The following is a 19,674-nucleotide window of genomic DNA, read 5'->3' as shown; positions in this document are numbered from 1 at the left end:
GTCCACCTGTCCTGGATGGGAGGGGACAGCTGCAGGGAGGGGAGGAGGAAGCATGGCCAGGCCCTTCCCGAGGAGGGAGGGTGCTGGATTTTCCCCAGGCGTGGCCCGAGGTATAAAAGGCGCCGCAAGCCGGCTGCAGCCAGGGCAGCCACGGGTACGCCAGGACTGCCAGGTGCGCCGCCGCGGAGCGGAGCCCGGAACCCAGCCCCCGCTGCGATGGTGAGCCGCTCCCCTCCCCGCCCTCCCACCTGGACGGTGCCGCCTGGCTTGCCGCCCGACACCCAGGCTGAGGACGTTGCGGCAGAGTCCAGGAAGCCGCCCAAATCTGGGGGCAGAAGGGAGCCAGGAGCCCAGATACCCCCGGGCCTCCGTTTCCGCACCTGTAGAGGGAGGCTACGTCCCCCCGCCCGCTTCCCACAGGGAACAGAGCCAGCGGCGGGCAGGGCGGGGCCCCTCCCCGGGGCGCCGCTGACCCCCCACCGCCTGGTCCACCAGCCCCTCCCTGTCCTCCTGCTCCTGCTCTGGCCGCCCACCAGCCTGGCTCTCCACAGCCCCCCACTCCGGCCGGGGGCCCGCACCCACGCAGCCGGGACCCCGCACTGCTACTCGGCGGCGGAGCTACCCCTGGGCCACGACCCTCCCCACCTGCTGGCTCGAGCGGCCAAGTGGGAGCAGGCGTTGCCGGTGGCGCTGGTGTCCAGCCTGGAGGCGGCGGGCCGCAGGGGCCGGCACGCAGGGCTGCCGGCCGGGAACCAGTGCCCTGTGCTGCAGCCCGAGGAGGTGCTGGAAGCTGACGTCCACCAGCGCTCCATCTCGCCCTGGAGATACCGGTGAGAGCGGGCCTCCCCGGGCACGGGCCGCTGGGCCCCCCGAGCCTCAGCGCTTTCACCTGCTGACCTCCGGTGGGCCCGCCCCACCACTGGGAGGTCAAGGCTCCCCCGCGAGCTGGTCCTCGCCCAGTGTCTCATCAGACCGCAGCCCAGACCTCAGACACCAGGGCCCCCTTGGGAAAATTTGGGGGGCCCCCATTTGAGTCCTTGCAGGGGTGGGGCTGGGACTGGCAGGGAGAGAGGGGGTCTTCTGGGCTCTGGGAGGGCCGTGGGGCACATGCACAGTCTCACTTCCTGGGCACCAGCTGCGTGCCAAGCCCTCCCAGCGCCCCACACCTCCCGCCCTGCGGCCCGGAGCCGCCCTGAGCGCGTGGGGCAGCTGTGGGGCCGCGGGCAGGGAAGGGGGTGCCCGCCCGGGCTCTCTGACACCCCGCCTGTCCCGCAGCGTGGACACGGACGAGAGCCGCTATCCCCAGAAGCTGGCCTTCGCCGAGTGCCTGTGCAGGGGCTGCATCAGCACCAAGACAGGCCGCGCGCGAGACGGCTGCGCTCAACTCGGTGCCGCTGGTCCAGAGCCTCCTGGTGCTGCGCCGTCGGCCCTGCTCCCGGGATGCGGCGGGGGCGCCCACGCCCGGGGCCTTCACCTTCCACACCGAGTTCATCCGAGTGCCCGTGGGCTGCACCTGTGTTCTGCCCAGGTCGTCCCGGTGATCACCGGCTCGGCTCCTGGACTGGCCTCCAGGGACGCCCCTCCTATTTATGTGTATTTATCGGGTATTTATGTGTCCCCCTGGGGCCCTGGGCAGGTACTGAGGCTCCAGGCCTCTGCTTTGAGACCTGGCCTGGGAAGGGCCCAGTCCCCGGTGCCTGGGGGATGATCCTGTGCTGGGCAGCCCCCAGCTCGAGATGCAGTTTATCCTTTGACAAAAACAGCTGGGCTAGAAAGAACATTCTCACTCTTCTAGAACTTGCTAAAACACCTACAGAAAAGGGAAAAGGTGTTCTGATGGCCACCTCCACTTCCTGGCCACCTGGGCTCCCCTCACCCCAGCCCCCTGGGAGGAACAAGCACCCGTGTTTCTAAAACAGCTATTTATTTTACACGTGAATACGCGTTGTCTCACTGGTAAACAGTATCTCAGAGCACAGCACTGGCTGGCCCAGAGGACAGCGGGTGAAGCCACTCTCTCACCCTCTACCCTGCCTGGTCGTTAACACCCAGCTGGTCCCCCAGGGGCAGCCACTGGCCCAGATCATGGGGTGTCCTTCTAGGAAGGTCTATGCATGGACCCAGGTGCACCCAGTGCGGGCTTATGTTTTAACGCAGAGTGGAGCCCAGGTGTGCCCTGCTGGCCATGCAGTAGCTCCTGGGTCTGGCGATGGGACTCGTTCCCAAAGCCCAGCCCTCTACCCACAGACGTGGGTGTGGCCCCTGGGGACTACCTCCCTACCCCATGGACAGGTGTCCTGGGGTGACTTCTCGGGGTGTCCGCTCAGGGGGACATGTCTTTGTAGCCTGGCTGAGTCATGCTCCCCCAACCCCAGCAGAGGCCCAGGCAGCTCTGGACACCTCCTTGGGCTTCTGTCCACCACGGGTGACCTGCCAGACGAGGGGCAGCCAAGCTAACGGGCACCCCCCAGCTCAGGCACCCGGCCAGCCACCTGAGAACCACCTGACCTATCACAACAGAAGGTCCTGGCTCAGAGCACGTTTTGGGGCAATGAGTTTAGGGGCCCAGGAGTGCGTGGCCTCAGCAGTTCTGGATCAGCTACGATGCCCGCTTTGGAGCCTCAGTCCCCACACCTGTGACGCATGTCAGCTCTAAGGGCTGTAGGGCTGCAGGGCAGTTGTCTGCACCCCCTGCCACTTCCATGTGCTGATTGACACCTACTGTGTGTAAGGCCCAGGAAGGGGGGGGGGGTCTCAGAAGGCTACCTGGAGGAGGTAACCTTTCTCTTGAGCTTGGAAGGAGTCTTCAATCAGCACTTACTGAGTTTCTGTGAGCTGAAGCCCAGGACTGGGATCAGAGCAGTGAACAAAACGGATAGCTCCCCACCTGCCCCGTGGGTGGCCGACAACCACGGCACCAGCAGCGAAGCCCTGGGCCGGTTGGTGGTGAAGGGATCAGGGAAGGGAGAGGGGCTGCAGTGGAGGCCACCTGAGAACCACCTGAGTGGCCATCCAGGGCCTGGTGCTCCAGGCAGAGGGGATGGCCTGTGCAGAGGCCGAGAAGGTGGCCTGCCTGTGCCCAGGGGTCAGTGTGGCTGGAGCCCAGTGGGCGGGGTGACAAGGATCAGAGCAGATGGGGACGGGGGCCGGAGACAGTGTCCGTCCTGGGCCATGGGAGCCTGTGGGCTCTCAGCTGGGCACTGGGCGGAACAGGGCAGTGCTGGGAGTGGCCTGGGAGTGGGGGCGGAGGAACCGTGGGCCAACTGGAGTGTAGGCTGACAGGCAGTGTGCCCTCCAGGCCAGAGGTCCCTAGAGACCCCCAGCTCTGAAAGTGTGGGAGCAGGAGGCGAGCAATTTAAGGGCTTTTCCAGACTTCGGGGGAGTGGGTGCCGGGGAAGGAAGGGGCTTCCCAGGCTGGGGTGTGAGCTGAAGCCAGGCAAAGCTTTGGGGGCCACAGGGGCTCCTGGCCCCACCATGGCTACTGTGGTGTGTGTGGGGTGTGTGCGAAAGGGGCATGTATGGTGTGTGGGTGTGTATGTGTTACCGAACCCACTTTGGGTTCACTCACCCACTGAGTACTCCCCCACCCGCCCTCCCTCCCTCCCTCACTCTGTCTTTAAAAACCTTTCCCTGAAAGCCACCAGGCAGTTGGGGGTCTTTTGAGCACGAGCTGCCTGGACTCCTTGCTTGGTGCCTGCAATAAACCCTGCACCTGCCTTCACCACAACGCGTGTCAGCAGACTGGCTTAGCTGTGCGTGGGTGAGCAGACCCAAGTTTGGTTTGGTAACAATTTTGGCGACCTGGCTGGAGCGGAAGTCCCAAGTGGGCACCTTGCCCACGGCACATTGGCCCCAGGGTGGTCCGAGGGGTGCTCCAGCAGGTGAGTCCTAGCAGGTCAGGGAGCTGGGGGGACACATACGCCCTCCCCCCAGACCTGAGACGTTCTTTTCCAGAGTAGAAACACAAACACTTGGAATTCCAGATACGTGTTTCATGGAATAGGCGATGCATCGAGATCCCAGTGCCAGTGAGGAAGATGATAGCCCTGTTGCTGGTGAACCTGAAGGAGTCTGCAGAAAAGGGGGGGCCCCGGGCTGGGGGCTGCCCACCCCCACCCGTCTGCAGAAGAAGCCCTCGAAGCTTTGGCGGGACGGGAGTGGCTCAAGGCCCTGGTCACACGACCTCATCAGTCACTGGCATGGGGTTTTCCTGGGGGCCACCCACAGGGACCCCTGCCACCTCCTCCTCACTCGGCTTCTTGCGGGCCTCGGCCGGGGGCCGGGGCGGGGGGTTGCTGGGTGGCTGCTTGATGGTGCCCCCCACCTGCGGCCGCTCCTTGGGCTTGGTCTCGATGGGGGTCCACTGCTCCCCGTGGATAGCCGCCTGCAGGACATGGAGGGGCTGGGCTGGGGGTCCTTCCAGGCCGCCCCTGCCCCGCCATACCACCTCCCCGCGCCTGTGCTCCCCCACCCCCGCCAGAAGCCAGGACACGACCGAATTCAGTGAGACCTGAGGGGATTGGAGCTCAGAGAGGTTATTTGATGGGCCTGAGGCCACACAATCAGAACCCAGCTACTTCACCACAACATAAGGGGCCCCACAAGGGCGAGGGGTGCTGAACCCCGGGGCTCCTGAAAGATCCCCTGGAGGCAGCTTCCAGGCGCATAGCCCAAGACCAGCCTTCCTCCCAGGGACTAAGGGCCAGGAGCAGGACAGAAGCCCAGGCCCGAGTGGCCATGATGCTGAACTGAGGCTGGCAGCTCTGGGTGAGGGGGCTGGGGAGAGGCCCAGGAGGGTGGCCAGGGAGGCCAGGGGCCCAGGTGTGTTGAGGAGGAAGAGTGCACAGCCCAGGGAATTTGCTGAAATGCAGACTCCAGGGCCAGAGGCCAGTGGACCTAAGAACGTGTACCTTTCATTTTGTATCCCCTAATACGTTAGTTGATAAAAAAACTATGTGACAGTATATACTTTATGGAGCATAAGAATAAAGTGCATTTCTATAATCATGCTCCTAAATTAAAAACCGGAGCACTGGGGCTTCCCTGGTGGCACAGTGGTTAAGAATCTGCCTGCCAGTGCAGGGGACACGGGTTGGAGCCCTGGTCTGGGAGGATCCCACGTGCCGCAGAGCAACTAAGCCCGTGCGCCACAACGACTGAGCCCACACGCCTAGAGCCTGTGCTCCACAACAAGACAAGCCACCGCAATGAGAAGCCCGCGCACCGCAATGAGGAGTAGCCTCAGCTCACTGCAACTACAGAAAGCCCGTGTGCAGCAACGAAGACCCAACGCAGCCAAAAAATAAATTAATAAATTAATTAAGAGAAAAAAAAAACCACACAAACTAGAACAGTCTATCCCAGAAGGTAAAACTAGAAAGTTGAAGGAAGAGAATGCAGGAAAATACGGCATACGGGCAGGGAAATCCTTTTTCTTTTTTTTTTTTTTTTTGCGGTACGCGGGCCTCTCACTGTTATGGCCCCTCCCGTTGCAGAGCACAGGCTCCGGACGCGCAGGCTCAGCGGCCATGGCTCACGGGCATGTGGGATCCTCCTGGACCGGGGCACGAACCCGTGTCCCCTGCATCGGCAGGCGGACTCTCAACCACTGCGCCACCAGGGAAGCCCCGGGAAAGCCATTTTTAAAAAGCAAAATCTATAAAGCAAATAAATATATTAGACAGACAGACTTCTGCTCAGTGAAGAATTCATGGACAAAGTTAGATCTTAATAGAGAAGGAGGAAGTATCCACAATGGCTAAACCTTACAAAAGATTCACAATTAAAATACACGTGACATTCCTGCAAACTAACAAGAAAAAGACAAAACTCCAATAGAAAAATGGGCAAAAGATCTGAAGAGGCAGCGTAGAAGCACTCAGACAGCTGAAGCGAATGAGGAGGCGGCCAGCTCGTAATCAGTGGAGCAATCAAGTCAAAATCATCAGGCCCTGTTGGCCTGACTGAAGCTGGTGGCCGTGGCGGGGCTGGAACCACGGCTCAGCAGGTCAGGGGCACCACGCGTAGGAGAACAGCGAGCGTCCAGCAGCCTGTGCCCGGTGGGGCCCCCGCGCCATCCCTACCGCCCCCCGCCCTGCTGTAAAGGTGGCTTCGTGCAGCCTCACTGACAAGGGGCCCTTTGCGTAACCTGGACTCCAGGCAAACCCAGCCCCAAGGGTTTTGCACGTGGCATCTGCCCTGCTCACGAGCTCCTGACAGCATCCCGAACTGGATGAGAAACGTTTGAGCAGTGGATCCCAATCCAGGCCGGGCCTGCCGGCCGTGTGACCTGGGCCAGCCACGTCCCCTCTCTGAGCTTCCACCGCTTGTCTGTGAAGTGGAGGCCCCACCTCCCACCTCGCAGGGCTGCAGTGCAGGTTACAGAGGACGTAGGGGAACGGCTAGCACGTTAGATGAGCCAAAATGGAGGCTACGTTGTAACTGTCCCCACGGTGTGAGCAAGGACACGGGCTTGGCCTGCAGGGCCAGCCATGGGGCCAAGGCTGTCAAGGACCAGCGGGGCTGACCACGGAGGACACTACTCACCATCAAGTAGATGCTGCTTGCGATGGCCAGGCAGGCTGTGCCCAGGATGGTGGCGAGCAGGAAGCCGGCAGGTACCGACAGCCTGGGGCGGGGGTGGAGGACAGAAGACAGTCAGAAGCGGGGTCTGCAGCCCCAGGCCTTGGTCAGAGACCACAGGATCTCACGACAAAGCCTCCAGGACCTTGAGCAGAGGGGATGCCCACTGCTGCCCAGGCTGGGCTTCTAACTTTGGCCCCGGAGCTGTTCTCTGTCTGGTTTGCACAGGGCAAACTGGGCAGACATAGGGGCAGGGTGCTGGGCCCCCAGCCACCACCCAGGGAGGAGGCCCAAGCAGCTGCAGAGGCGCTGCGTGTGGTGGTCTCCCCGGCAGCGACCACCAGACTCATTGTGGGACGGCTGAGCAGAACCGCCCAGCTGAGCCCAGTCAACCCCAGAACACTGATTATTCCTGACTTAAGCTACCAGGTTGGGGTGAATCGTTACCCAGTAAGTAATGACGGATACAGGTTTAGGGAACCTCTGGCAGAGCCCGGGAGGGGACTGACTTGACCCCAGCAGTCCTCTGCCGGCGGCGCTGGTGGTCCCAAGGGGGCAGAGACTCACCCCAGGTGCAGGAAGGCCCGGATGTAGTAATTGCTGGTGAGAGGCCCGAACACCTTCACCACTCTGGTCAGGTACTTCTGTCCGCTAGGCAGAGGGAGGGAGGGGAGACAGACCGCAACCAGCTCAGCCCACCCCACCGCCCACCCCGGCCCAGAGCGCCCGGCTCTTCCTCCCAGGGGCCCGGGGGCTCAGCGGCTGGGCAGACACCGAGTGGGCTGGTGCTGGGGACAGGACCAGGTTCCTCCGGGTTACGGCTCCTGGGGAGGCCCCCAGAGCAGGGGAGGGGAGACTCACCACCTCTCCATGGTGGAGCCCTTGCTCCTCTCCCCCCGGGGGTACTCTAGCAGGCAGATCAACACACCTGCCGCACTGAAGCTGCGGTTAAGGAACAGCCCAGCTCAGCCTGAGGGGCCGCAGTGAGCCCCCTCTGCTGATGAGAAAAGAGAGAGGTGCGGCCGCTGCCTGAGGTCACACAGCTGGGAAACAGCTGGGCGGAATTCCCGTAGCTCTGGCCACTTTGCTGCCTTCTTTGCTGTCCTGTGCCCTCCCTCCCCCCACGTCTGCCTTGGCCTCCAGAGAGCCTGTAATAGCCGGGCTGGCGGGGGGAAGGGGGGACCCGGTCCACTCGTGGATAGGCCCGGCCGGCTAGGGAGGGTGGCTGATAGACGGGGGTGTGGAGGGGGTCCCGAGCATTCCCGAGGCCTCAGTGCCACCCTCAGGGGGCACTGACACCTCCCACCCCGCCAGGGCCTGGCCCGGTGTGTCTGTCACCTCCCTGCTCTGAGCCCCTCCTGCCTTCCAGGGGCAGCGGCATCTCTACCACCCCCGACCTGGGGTGTGCAGCGGGAGGATACATGGAGTATGCGCCCAGGTACCACTGGGCAAACTGGCCGGCCGTGGCCACAATGCCCCCGGTGATGAGGACTGTGGACAGAGGAGAAGCAGGTTAGTAGGTGCTCCACCCCGTGCCTGCAGGGGCTCTGGCCACCTCCCTGTGCTCCCACCCCCCAGAGGGGCCACCAGTCCACCACAGAGCTGCCCTCTGTCCACCACCGTGTTAGCCCAGGAAGGGGACCCAGGTGGGTGCAGCCCCTGGCCGGTGATGGGGAATGGCCGTAGGCATGGGGGTCGGGACGCCTTCCCCTGGGAAGCAGCATTCGAGCCAGGGAGGGGCCTGAGGGGCTGCTGAGGGATGTGTGGGAGAGGAAAGGCCTGGGCTCCAGCCTGGACACACTCCCCAGGCCCCTGACCCTCAACACGCTGAGTGTTTGCTCGATGCATTTAAAGACTGCACTGTTGGTTGCTGATTTTGTACCGGCTGCGTGGATGTTCTCTCCCGGCTGGGGGTGTCCTGGACGACCCCATTCGTGTGTTTTGTGTGATGCTGCTCCTCCCACCAGTTCTGAGTGGACTTGGTCTCTCCAGCCCTTTACCTGCAGCTCTGTGTGCACCTGCCGTGAGCGAGCGTATTTGTCTTTCCTCCCCAGTAATTTTTTTCTTTTCTATTGCGGTAAAATCAGTGAACAGCTCAGTGGCGTCGCAAAGCACATTCACATTGTTGTGGCACCGTCACCACCAACCATCCCCCGGATTTCCAGTCATTTATTGAGGTATAATTATTACATAAAGCGCACAGACTTTTTACATGTGTGACCCCCTACGTGATCTCCACCCAAATCAAGATTCCCGCCACCCAGAAAGTTCTCTGAGGCCCTTTTTTGCTGAACCGAACGTTTGTCCAGGCCCTCCCTGCGGTGGTTTGCGTGGAGCTCCAGCTCACTCTTTGTCGTGCTGGGTAGTTTCCTACTGTGTAAATCCACCACGATTTATTTATCCATTCTCCTGTCTTTGGGACATGTCAGTTGCTTCTGGTCTTGGGCTATAATGAATAAGCTGATAGAGCTAAATTCTTTATAGTTTAAGCAATCTGATAGTGAATTTAACACCTTTTATTGACTGTGATTGCAGATAACTTACTTTGCTATCTTATTTGTGTTTTCTCTTGAACTAGCTTTTTTTTGTTGCTTCTCCTGCCTTCTGCTGACTTGATCAAACTTTAATTTTAAAATTCCTCTTTCTGGGACTTCCCCTGGCAGTCCAGTGGTCAAGATTCTGTGTTTCCAATGCAGAGGGCACGGGTTCAATCCCTGGTTGGGGAACTAAGATCCCAATGCCACGTGGCGCCGCCCCCCCAAAAAAAAATTCCTCTTCCTGAACCACATGTGGACTTTAGAAGGTTTAACTTCAGTCTCACCCCACATTACCCACGATTATTAATTATTTACGGTCAGTGTCTTCACGCTGCTGTGGCCGTCCTTCTCTCTGGATCCAGCTTCACTCTCGCTGTAGCACATCCTTCAGTAGTTCTTTCCGGTGACCTGAACTTCCTGGTCAGTGGGCCCTGTGGCACAGGGTGTGGGAGGGCAGCCCGCCCCCATGCGCAGTACAGGCCTGAGTTTCCAGCGGTTTTGTCTTGGTCGAGTCTTTCTTCATCCAGGCTCCAGTGGCAAATGGCACAGTTCCTTGGGGGGGATGATCTTTTGGTCTGTTTCTTCCCGGCTCTGGCCTCAGAATCTCAGCGGGTAAAAGCCCTGACTCCTGGCGCCCCTCCCTTCGGCCCCTGAACCCTCATCATTTCCGCTGGTGTCAGGCTCAGCTACGTTCACGTTCACGCTTGCTGTGCTGTCAGCACCTCCCTGAGCTGGAGGAGGGAAGGGACGTTTCCCCTGCATTCAGGCAGCACCATGTCCACTCGACCTGGGGGTGTAATTTCCTTGGCCTGAGCCTCCATCATTAGCAAGAGCCTCAGCTCCCATGGGGCTGTGGTCTCACGATGGGGATGGAAACTTCAGCTAGCAGTGAGCCAGGTGAACGTGGGCAGAGGTGCTGGCTACGTCAGGCTGTGTGCTCTGGAAAGACTTCTCTGAGCAGGTGGATGTGAGCTGAGAGGTTGGCTTCAGGAGGAAGCCGCTTCCGCAAAGGCCAGGGTGGGTGGGCCCCAGAGGACTAGAGGGCCAGGGGTGGAGCGGTCGGAATCGGAAGGGACATGGTCTGATTAGATGGGACTTTCTACAATAAAAAGGGCCCAGGGGCTGCGATGCTCGTGGGGCCTGGCCTGGTCAGCCCGGAGGGCTGTAGTTAGTACTGAATCAGGAGGAAAAGTCAGCAAAAGGAGGAATTTGGAGCCAGAAGGGGGACCTTCTGAAAAACCGCCCCCTTTGATGGTGGAGGAAGCTGAGCTGTAGTCATTGCGGGGAGTGGGGGGGGATGGTGGGGGGAGAGGACAGCTCTGGGCAGAAGCGAGGAGAGCCAGGTACTGACCCCCTGGGTTCTCAGCCATTTAGACGCCAGAAGGGGGCCTGTCTGCCTGGACCCAGATCTTGGGGCTGGCGCCCCAAAGCTGCCCACCTCCCAAAACGCAACCTTACAGTGCTCCCCTCTCCACCCAGCTTCGCTGGCTCCTCCAGTCCCCAGGATGGGGGTGGGGGCCTCAGGGTGGGTCCCAGGTAAGCGGTGGTGGGCTGAGACCCTCCTCATCACCATATCCCCCAGTCCTCCCACCCGCCCACTCGGACTGGGTGTGGGGCCTTCCTGGCAGGGGCAGGGCCGTGAGCGGCTTCTTCTTGCTTCAGGCCCCGCCGCCTCCTGAGAGGTTCCTGAGTCTGTACAGCACGGGCTTCCGCCCGCCCCCGTGAGCGCAGGGCGGCAGGGTGACGGCGCCTTCCCTCCCCACAAGCAGCCCCAGGGGGCTGGGTGGGAGGAGGTCACATGGGCTGTTTCTAGCCGCCTTGTGCAATGGCCTTCGGAGCCGACTCAGGGCTGGGCCCCAGAGACGGAGCGGTCGCCCCCCATGGGCCAACTCCAAGGCCAGGAGGCAGGAGGAGCCCACCTCCATACCCCAAGACCCCCGGGGCAGGAGGGGCCATTCCAGGCAGGGGTGGGTCAGGCCAGGTTTTCCCAACCCTGCTGGCTGGTGACTCTCCGGAAACCCCCGGGGGCAAACGCTTCTTCCCCCGACTGTAACTTCCTCTTTTGACGGGGGGCGGGTGGAGGAGTGAAAGGACAGAGGATGGGGTGTGGGTGTGCAGGGTCTGCAGGGGCAGGAGGGCCCCGGATCCCCCTCCCCAGCCCCAAGGCTCCGCTCGGAGGCTGCTGCCTGCTCCCAACACAGGCCCCCAGACTCCTTCCCGCTGGAGTCTCCAGTCTCGGGGCCCCCACCCCCAGGCTTCAGTTCCCACTTCCTGGCCTGCAGCCCAGGGCCTCTGGCTCCTCAGGACCCTCTCCCGCCCCCTCTCCAGCCTGCCCCCTCCCCCTTTCCTCGGCCATAGCCTGGGGCCTCCAGGCCCCCACTTCCCCAGCCCGGGCTCCAGCCTGGACTGCCGCGGCACCCCTCACCCCAGGCGCAGCCGCCCTCTGCAGCCCCGCCCCCAGTGCGGCAGCCCCCCACTCACTCAGGCCGGACGCCAGCGCCTGCTCGTTGGCCCACATGGCCCACTCGATCTTCCCCATGGTGGCGACCCGGCTCGGACACAGCTTAGGCCCTTCGGATCCCGCGTCCCCAGAGCTCCGCCTGCCTCCCGCCCCGAGTCCCCCCGAGTTCCGGCGCCGCCCGGCCCGCCCCGCCGCTGGCCCCGCCCCAGCCCCGGTTCCCCAGGTGGCAGGCAGGCCTGGCGGCAGGTGGGGTCGCAGTGCTCCCAGGAGCCTCATCCCCCACCCCCGCCCCGAGAGCCTGGGACCTGGAGCTCAGGAAGGGGCCCTGCTCAGCCAGCCCAGGCCTTCCTCCATGCAGACCCAGCCAGCTCGGCCGCGGTGGACTCGAGTGGGGGTGGGGCTTCAAGCCAGGACCCCTGAGCTTCGTGGGGATCCCTCCCCGGAGGTCAGCGCAGGCCCAGCCTCCACCTCATTTGGCCCTGGGCTAGTGCAGGTGTGGACAGGTGTGGCCTCTGCAGGCAACCCTTTGCTCAGAGACTAATTTGGGAGGGGTGGTGCTGAGAGTGTGGGAAGCTTCTGGGAAAATCCAGAATGCAGGGGTGCTGGGCCCTGTCCTCTGTCACCTCCCTCCTCTGACCACCCCCCTTCAGGGTCAAGGTCAGAGTGCTCAGATGCCCTCCCCCTCCTCCCCCCAGCTGGGTTAGGACAATGGGGAGGGATGCGAAAGGTGAGGTTGCTCAGGTCAGAGGAACGGAGAAACTCACTTGGAGGGAGGGCTCCGGTTGCAGACCCACAGCTTCGGGCTGAGTAGGGGCTCCTGCCCGCAAAGCCGCTTCCCACCTCCCTTCCTGGACGGAGCTTAGAGCCAGGCCCAAACCACGTCCCCAGCCTGTCAGCCTGAGCGACCACGTCCACCACGGTGGTGGCCATGGCCATGGGGCAGGGTCAGCTGAGCACCTCATATGTGGCTGGGCAACAGAGGGCGAGCTGGGGGCAAAAGTCCGGGTCCCCGGCCCCATCTCCCGCCGTGCCCTCCCAGCCCCCTCGGTGAGCTCTGCCTGGAGAGAAAGGAGAAAGCACACCAGGCAGAGTCCTTGAACGCCTTTACTGCGGCCTTGGTGCTGCTCCCCCATCCCCAGACACAACACTGGTCTTTTTGTGAAGACACCCTGTGCCCACTCGGGGGCCTGGGCTCAGGGTCAGGCGGGGCACTTCACGGGGGTGTCCTGAGGTCACACCCTGTGCTGTGGTCCGTGCTCCAGCTCCGAGGGGGGACCCCGACACGCCGTCGTCTCCAGTGGTAAAGCTGCTGTTGGGGGCAGTGGGAGTGACCCCCGAGTTCAGGGCCAGAGCCCTTTATTGGCAATGCACCGGCAGCTCCCCACTGGCTGGTTCGGTCCCCCAGTGCTTGGATCCGGAATCAGGCTCCCACCTCAGCAAGGTGCTGGGCGCAGGTCGAGGAAAGGTGAGGCACCTGGGGGCCCCGCTCCTGACCGCCTGGGCACCTGCAGGCGTCATCCCACTGTCCAACTTGGCCACAGCACACTGCCCAGTCTGGAGCCAGGCGGCCACCCACAAATCCCAACAAGCGCGGCCAGGCAGCCGCCACACCCGGTTCCCAGTCCCAGCAAAGCGGGCCCTTCTCCCAGCGGTGGCCAGGGCTCCGTCGAGGAGGCGGTCAGGCAGCTGCCTTCGGCAAACCATCGGGACCCAGGAGGTGAGCGCCAGGGTCATCCAGGACTTGAGGCCCGGGTCCCACCTAGGGGGTTGAGGAATCAATGTCAGGGCAGGTGACAGGGAGCGACTTCCTTCCAGGAAGTGCCAGTCAGATGACACCCTCTTGGTGACACCGGGCCCAGGGCCCAATCCTCCAGCACAGCCTCAGTCCCTCCGGGCAGACCTGGGGTGGACAGCAAGTCCTGGGGTGGACGATAGAGGCCAAGGCCTGGGTGCACAGGTCACGGGTCTGGGAATTGGATGGATGTGGCGGAAATCCTGGCCCTGCCACTCGAGCAGGGACCCTGATCTGTTCAGGGGGTCTCCACGCTCCAGCCCCACCCTCCCCTCCCCTCAGCCTGGGGCTGAGCCCGCAGGGCACGTGCGGTGTGCGGCCAGGACTCACCTGAGTGGCAATGATGTATTTGATGCCGCCGGGGGTGGTGTCCGCACCCAGCGCAGCCTTAAGCTCATCAGAGAGCGGGACAGGCTCCACGGGCAGCCCCTTCAGAAACCTAGGAGACAAGGCAGGACTGGACGGGGAGTGCAGGGATGGGGCATGTGCAGAACAGGCAGATCCAGGACGGAACACGAAGCAGCTGCCGGGGGCCGGGGGCTCGTGACTGCCAACGGGGTCGGGGCCTCGGGGGCTGACGGACAAGGGTGCCCAGCATGTTCTTAATGCTCCGGGCTGTACACCTCAAAGCGGTTCAATGGTGGGCTTACGTTACGAGCATTCACCAGGCGCACAGACGCTGCGCGGGAAGGCCGAGGGTCTGGCACCGTCACTGAGGGGCGGGTTTCGGGAAGCCTCCACGAGGCTTTGGTGCCACCTCTCACCCTGGCCCACGGCTGCTGCTGCACCCGTTGGGGGACACAGCTTAAGAAGAAAAGGCCTCAGCTGACGCTTGGGTTGGTGCTTAAACCTACAAACTACCCCCAGGGTGACCAGGGCGATGAGTCCTCGGTCGTGGGGCCGGTCCCACGTGGTGTGGAAGGGAGCATCCGGCTCTTCCCACCAGAAGGGGCACCGCCCCCCCTGGGTGACAGATCAAAGGGCCCCACCCACGCTTCCCGCGCCCCTAGCGGGCAGCCGTCCCCTCACTGAGTACTGGGTCCCTTAACCAGCGGCGAGGGAGAAATCACAGGAGCTGCGGGCGGCACGTGCGTGCCCCCGGGGCTGGGCCGAGCGGAGTAGCATCCGCGGTCACACAGAGGCACACGTGGGACACACTGCCTGCGGCCCCACGGGTCCCCACCTGCCGTGGCCTCCCGGGAGGGGGCCCACAACTCACTTGTCTCCGTTCAACTCGGGGGGGAAGCTGTGCCTCACGGCAGCCGCGAACTCAGCCACAGTGTCGTCCAGGGTGAAGATCACGGCGTTGGCACCCGCGTCAAATGTGTACGCCACCTGGGACCGCGAGGTCAGACCGGCTCAGGCCGGCTCCCAGTGCCTGCAGGCCACCCGCTCACGACGAGGGTGGGGGGCCGCGCAACCAAAACGAGAGCGAGAGGGAGATGCAGCCCCCAGAGAAGGGGGCTCCGTGAAGCCCTGGCATGACCGGCTCACGGCCCGGGGCGCCCCAGCCCCGCACCTGCCTTGGTCCGCCCGTGGTGCGCGTTGAAGCAGTGCACCAGGTGGATGATACGCCGGGACGTGTCGTTGAGGTAGGAGATGGGCGGGAAGGTGTCCAGGCAGGTGGCGTGGAACTGGTTGCTGTCCTTCATGGTCAACTGGCCGAAGGCCTGGAAGTCGCGCTCCCTGATGCAGCGGGTCATCTCGGCCATGCGTGCCGGCACCAGCGCCTCGGCCCGGAACTGCAAGGCAGGCGGCCACTCCGTGAGCTGAGCAGAGCCACGGGGCCCGGCTTCCGAGCGCCCCGGGAGCTACCCGCCCAGCCGGCCGCGGCCTCACCCTGAGCAGGGCGCTGGTCTCCACGCTGGTCTGCATGCCCGCCGTGCTGCCCGTCGGCTTCCTCTCGGTGCTCACCTGCGGTGAGAGAGGGAGGTCTGCGCCACGCCCGCGGCCCCGGGAGCTGGGGAGGCCCTCCCGCCCCCAGCTCGGCCCTCCTGCTCACCACGAGGATGAGGACACGGAGTTCCGGCCAGTGTGACTCGGGGGCCACCTGACGGGCGATGCTGTCCTTCCCGTCGGCCCGCTCTCCCATCTGCCACTCCACGAAGCCGCCGTACAGGCTGCGGCAGGCGCTGCCCGAGCCCCTGCGGGCCACTTCCGACAGGTCGCTCTCCACGCCATAGACCCGGGCCAGGGTGTAGGCTGCAGGCAGTGATGGGGGCGGGGAGGCTCAGACAGGCTGGAGGGTCCCTGGCCTGTGCTCAGTGCCACGGGAGGGGGGCACCCGGGGGACGGAGGCTCAGCCCCCAGCTCCACGGCTGGCATCCAGCACCCACGTGCTCATGCACTCAGCCTCCGCAGAGGGCTCTGGCGGGATGGGAAGCCTCCTGGGGACTGGGAGGCCTGTGTGCCGAGGGGCCGGAGAAAGCTTCTCTGAGAAGCTCTGAGGGGTGCTGTTTGGGGCACGGCCCAAGGCACAGAGGGCAAAAAGTGTGCACGCCTGGGGCTGCTGGCAGCGCTGGGCACAGGGCCAGAACTGGTCAAGGGTCTGATGCCAGGATGCGGACCTGGGGGTCCACGAGGCAGGCCGTCTGCCCCTGATGCAGCCTGGCTCACTGGTCTCAGGCTACATGGAGGACGTGACTCAGCTGCCCACCCCTGTGGTAAGTGCCTTTGCCCCCAGCTTGGGGGTGGGGGTCCCCACTGGAGAGTGAGCCAGCAGAGGGGAGGGCAGAGCAGAGATTCAGAGGGAGAGATAGATGGGCTCCCAGTAGGCCGTCCGAGAGCCTGGGGCTGGCCACAGCCCTTGGGATTCTGCTAAATAAGCCAAGAAATCGTCCCCGCTTAGTTTAAGCCAGTTTGAGGGGCGTTCTGTCACGCACAGGGTCCTATACACGGAGCTCAGCGTTCAGACATGTGACACAGCCGAGGCCACGGCCTTATGCCCGGGGCACAGCACTGGGGCCCATCCCGGGCACCCACCTAGGCAGGCGTAGCCCGCCGCTGAGGAGGCCAGGCCCGCAGCCGTGGGGAAGTTGTTCACCGAGGCCACGTGCACCTTGTAGCTGAGGCTGAGGGGCAGCGGGTCCTCGTGGCCGTCGCTCCTCCGCTTGCGGGCCAGGCGACGGACTGCAGGGACAGGAGACAGCGCCATGGGTAAGCACGGTGGGGACCGGCCTCTGTCCGAGCTCCGCATGCAGACTTCCTTCTCGGGAGGCCCCAGGCCCAGCTGTGCTGATGGGCGTCTGTGGCCCCTGGGGCGTGGGAGGTACGGGGGGAGGCGGCGGCAGCGCCTTCTGTGCACTCGGACCCGCCCAGCGCGAGGAAGGGGCACAGGGGAAGGAGCGGGCCTGGCCTGACCCCAGCATCCCCGGGGCCCCCACTCACTCTCCCTCAGGCAGGCCTGGAGGCGCGGCTGCCCCACGTCCTCCTCCCGGCCGTTTAGCCAAATCCGGTCCTCTGTGAAGTCCCTGCTGATGGCGGCCGTTGTGGTGGTTTTTAACTGGGAAAGAAAGTGCAGGGCCTCCTGAGTGGCGGGCATCGGCCAAGCACCCCTCTCTGCGGGGGCCTTTCCGGCCCTGGTCCTTCCTGGGTGCCCACTCAGGGCAGGTGGGCCAGGCTCAGGCGGTGAGAACACTCCATGGGCGTCCACTACCCAAGGCGCGGCCCATGCTCCCATCTCCTGGCAGAGAATGCAGGGCAGGGACCGCCAAGGAGGGGGCCAGGCGTGTGCATGCGTGTGCGCTGAGCACTCCTCACAGCGGGTGATGGCACGCACAGCATTCATTGGCTGGGGATTTGCTGCCACCATCTGTAAACAAAGGTTTTGTAAATATCTTTTCGGGGTGTATCACCAGCCCAGGCTCACCTGATCCTGGTGCAACGTGACACTCAGAGAGGAGTTGATGGGCAGGATCAGCTCCTCGTCTCGCTTTCCCCCTGGAACACATGGCCCACGGCAAAGCCGGTCAGTGTCCCAGCCCAGCAGACTGGCGCACTGTTGCTCCCGCCCACCAACACCCCACCCCTCCCCACCCCCACTGCCACCCCACAGCTCCCCAGTTGCCTGGACCCTGCTCTCTCACTGCACAATCTAAGTCCTCTTCCTGCTGTGCCCCCGCCTTCAGGAAGCCCTCCTGGATTGCTCCCCCACTTCACTTAGCTCCCGAGAGCAGGGCTGGACCCCTTGCTTCACTGCTTCTGTTTTGTCTTTCACTCACTCAACAAATAGCCTCGGAGCGCCTACCAGGTGCTGAGTGCTCTGATTATAAGGCCCTTGCCTTTTCCTCCCAAACAGAAGGAGCCCCAGTTACTGAAAACTCTTCAAATCTCCCTGTTCGTATCCCTTGGAGACAGCATTCCCCCCACTTCCGCTGAGCACTTCCCCTCCTGTCATATCACAGCAAACACAGGAGACCTTCCAGAAAGTCCAAAATTTCAAATCCATTGTTAGGCACAGGTGCTGCACTTTTGTGCAGGGTCTTTGGGGTGGCAGACAGTTACGGGACACAAGAAAGACGAATCCTGGTAGGTAATACAGGAAAGTCCAGAAGGATCCCCCATAAACACACCCAACTGGTTTCTGACAAAAGTGCAAAAGCGGTTCCTCGGAGGAGGCGCAGCCTCTTCTGAAAAGACTGCTGGGTCACTGGACATCCACCACTGAGCAGAGCTGAGCCCCACATCTCAGACCTTGGACAAAAAAAAATCACTCAGAATGAATCACAGACTTAGATTTAAAACGTAAAACCCTAAAACTTTTAGGAAAAAACATAAACACTCTTCAGGACGTAGGACTAGGAAAGACGGCTCTGACTTGGTAGGAAGGATGGAGAAGGTGACCCACTGGGGCCCTTTTAACAACCTCAGCCCTTTGAAAGACCCTGTTAGGGGGATGGAGAGAGAAGCTACATGGTGGGAGAAAATATCTGCAAACCACACATCCAGCAAGAATTAGTATCTAAAATACAAAGCGAACTTTCAAAACTCAACGGTAAAAAGCAGACAATTCAGTTAGAATGTGGACGAAAGTCCTAAAGAGACATTTTACATAAGACTCTCAGAGGGCAAGCAAATGAGCACTGGGAAAGCTGTTCAACAACACTGAGCGGCAGGAGAACACAAACTAAAGCCACAGTGAGATGTCACCACCCACCCATCAGAATGGCTAAAATAACAGCTGGTGACAACACCGCATGCGGAAAAGCTGGATCACACCTACATTATATGTTGTTGGTAGGGATGAAAAATGGTACAGCCACGCGGGAAAAGTGTGTTTCTTTAAAAAACCAAACATGCAACCACCCTATGGCCCAGCAACTGTACTCCGGGCCATTTATCCAGAAGAATGAAAACTTATGTTCACACAAAAACCTGTACAGGAAAGTTTACGGCAGCTTTATTCATAATTGACCCAAACTGGAAACAGCCCAGCTGCCTTGAAAGGGCATATGGCCAAGCAAACTGTGGCCCCTCTACGCTGGGAACGGAACAGAAGAGAATAACTGACTCCAAGATTCACCCGGGCGACTCTCCAGAAACTAGTGAGCAAGAAGAGCGAATCCCAGGGGCATTCCTGAGACCAGAACAAGACAGACACGGAGAGCAGGTGGAGGTGGCAGAGTGGGCGTGACCATGGGAGCCAAGCCCCCGCGGGGACGGGCGACCTGTATGGACTGTGTCTCCCGGTGTCTAGCCCCGCGGGGACGGACGTCCCGTAAGGACAGTGCCCCCAGGTGTCCCGGCTGCAGGTGGTGCCAGCTCCGCGATCGCACTGCCCTGCCGGGTGGAGGGCGCGGCGGGTCCTCACACCTGCACGCGGACACACAATCTCATCCAGACGGGGGCCCAGCCCACCTGCCGCGGCCGGATGACCCGGTCCACCGCCCAAACCGGCCTCTCTGAGCCTCAGTTTCCCCGTCCGCAGGGCCCCCACATCCCGCGCCCCGAGGCCCGCCACTCACAGTACTTGATGACCGCGATGTTGACCGGCGCAGTGCAGGTCACCACCTCGAGCCGCTTCTCCGAGGCCATGGCCGAAAAACAGCGCGACCCCAGCTCCCGGCAGCAGGCCTTTCCTACCCACGCCGCAGCCAGCCCCGCGATTGGTCCACGTCGCCCCACCTGCTCGCGTGCTGCCCAATCAGCGGCGGGCCCTGTCCACGCTCCACCTCTCAGCCAATGAGCGGGATCGGACGATGGACTGCAGACGCTGAGCCGCCCCCGCTGGCCAGCGGACGCGCTCCGGCTCTGCGCAGGCGTGGGGATCTGTCCCAACGCGGTGTCCGCGCAGGCGCCGGCTC

The 19,674-nt window shown here is 62.5% G+C and overlaps 3 protein-coding genes across 4 annotated transcripts; 1 reads left to right on the top strand and 2 right to left on the bottom strand.

Annotated features, from left to right (window-relative positions):
* Window positions 1–216: 216 nt before the first annotated feature.
* IL17C (interleukin 17C) lies at window positions 217–1,659 on the top strand (the record flags this gene model as incomplete). The annotated part of the gene is given in 3 exon segments (XM_082605600.1): window positions 217–830; window positions 1,276–1,363; window positions 1,365–1,659. Coding segments are annotated over 3 exon segments (879 nt in total). The 3' UTR covers window positions 1,542–1,659.
* Window positions 1,660–3,971: 2,312 nt separating this feature from the next.
* CYBA (cytochrome b-245 alpha chain) lies at window positions 3,972–11,745 on the bottom strand. Its single transcript, XM_082605788.1, has 6 exons — window positions 11,601–11,745; window positions 8,004–8,073; window positions 7,444–7,518; window positions 7,150–7,233; window positions 6,547–6,628; window positions 3,972–4,384 (listed from the first exon to the last, which is right to left on the bottom strand). The coding sequence occupies exons 1-6, from the start codon at window positions 11,656–11,658 to the stop codon at window positions 4,175–4,177; spliced, it is 579 nt and encodes a 192-aa protein (XP_082461914.1). The 5' UTR covers window positions 11,659–11,745; the 3' UTR covers window positions 3,972–4,174.
* Window positions 11,746–12,685: 940 nt separating this feature from the next.
* On the bottom strand, window positions 12,686–19,456 carry MVD (mevalonate diphosphate decarboxylase). Of its 2 annotated transcripts, XM_082605601.1 has the most exons (11): window positions 19,336–19,444; window positions 17,944–18,064; window positions 17,241–17,311; window positions 16,760–16,874; window positions 16,355–16,501; window positions 15,375–15,574; window positions 15,212–15,286; window positions 14,896–15,114; window positions 14,592–14,707; window positions 13,703–13,811; window positions 12,686–13,339 (listed from the first exon to the last, which is right to left on the bottom strand). In XM_082605601.1, the coding sequence occupies exons 2-11, from the start codon at window positions 18,026–18,028 to the stop codon at window positions 13,259–13,261; spliced, it is 1,218 nt and encodes a 405-aa protein (XP_082461727.1). In that variant the 5' UTR covers window positions 18,029–18,064; window positions 19,336–19,444; the 3' UTR covers window positions 12,686–13,258. The 2 variants fall into 2 exon arrangements, with proteins under 2 accessions (XP_082461727.1, XP_082461728.1); XM_082605602.1 differs by lacking the exon at window positions 17,944–18,064 and having other exon boundaries at window positions 19,336–19,456.
* Between the last annotated feature and the right edge of the window lie 218 nt (window positions 19,457–19,674).

This window comes from Mesoplodon mirus (genome assembly GCF_964341445.2).
Source record: "Mesoplodon mirus genome assembly, chromosome: 19".
NCBI lineage: Eukaryota > Metazoa > Chordata > Mammalia > Artiodactyla > Ziphiidae > Mesoplodon > Mesoplodon mirus.
The sequence above is the reverse complement of the archived record's forward strand: the minus strand, read 5'-3'. Positions and strand labels throughout refer to the sequence as shown.

What these genes read in the sequence shown, in the direction of transcription:
- MVD (XM_082605601.1), bottom strand. Translation starts at nt 18,028, where the DNA reads ATGTCCAGTGACCCAGCAGTCTTTTCAGAAGAGGCTGCGCCTCCTCCG. An exon ending in TTTTGTCAGAAACCAGTTGG is followed by an intron (nt 17,312 to 17,943) that starts GTGTGTTTATGG and finishes CATGTGTTCCAG; the next exon opens with GGGGAAAGCGAGACGAGGAG. An exon ending in TCACGTTGCACCAGGATCAG is followed by an intron (nt 16,875 to 17,240) that starts GTGAGCCTGGGC and finishes TTTCTTTCCCAG; the next exon opens with TTAAAAACCACCACAACGGC.
- CYBA (XM_082605788.1), bottom strand. Translation starts at nt 11,658, where the DNA reads ATGGGGAAGATCGAGTGGGCCATGTGGGCCAACGAGCAGGCGCTGGCG. An exon ending in GGCTCCACCATGGAGAGGTG is followed by an intron (nt 7,234 to 7,443) that starts GTGAGTCTCCCC and finishes CCCTCTGCCTAG; the next exon opens with CGGACAGAAGTACCTGACCA. An exon ending in CAAGCAGCATCTACTTGATG is followed by an intron (nt 4,385 to 6,546) that starts GTGAGTAGTGTC and finishes CATGTCCTGCAG; the next exon opens with GCGGCTATCCACGGGGAGCA.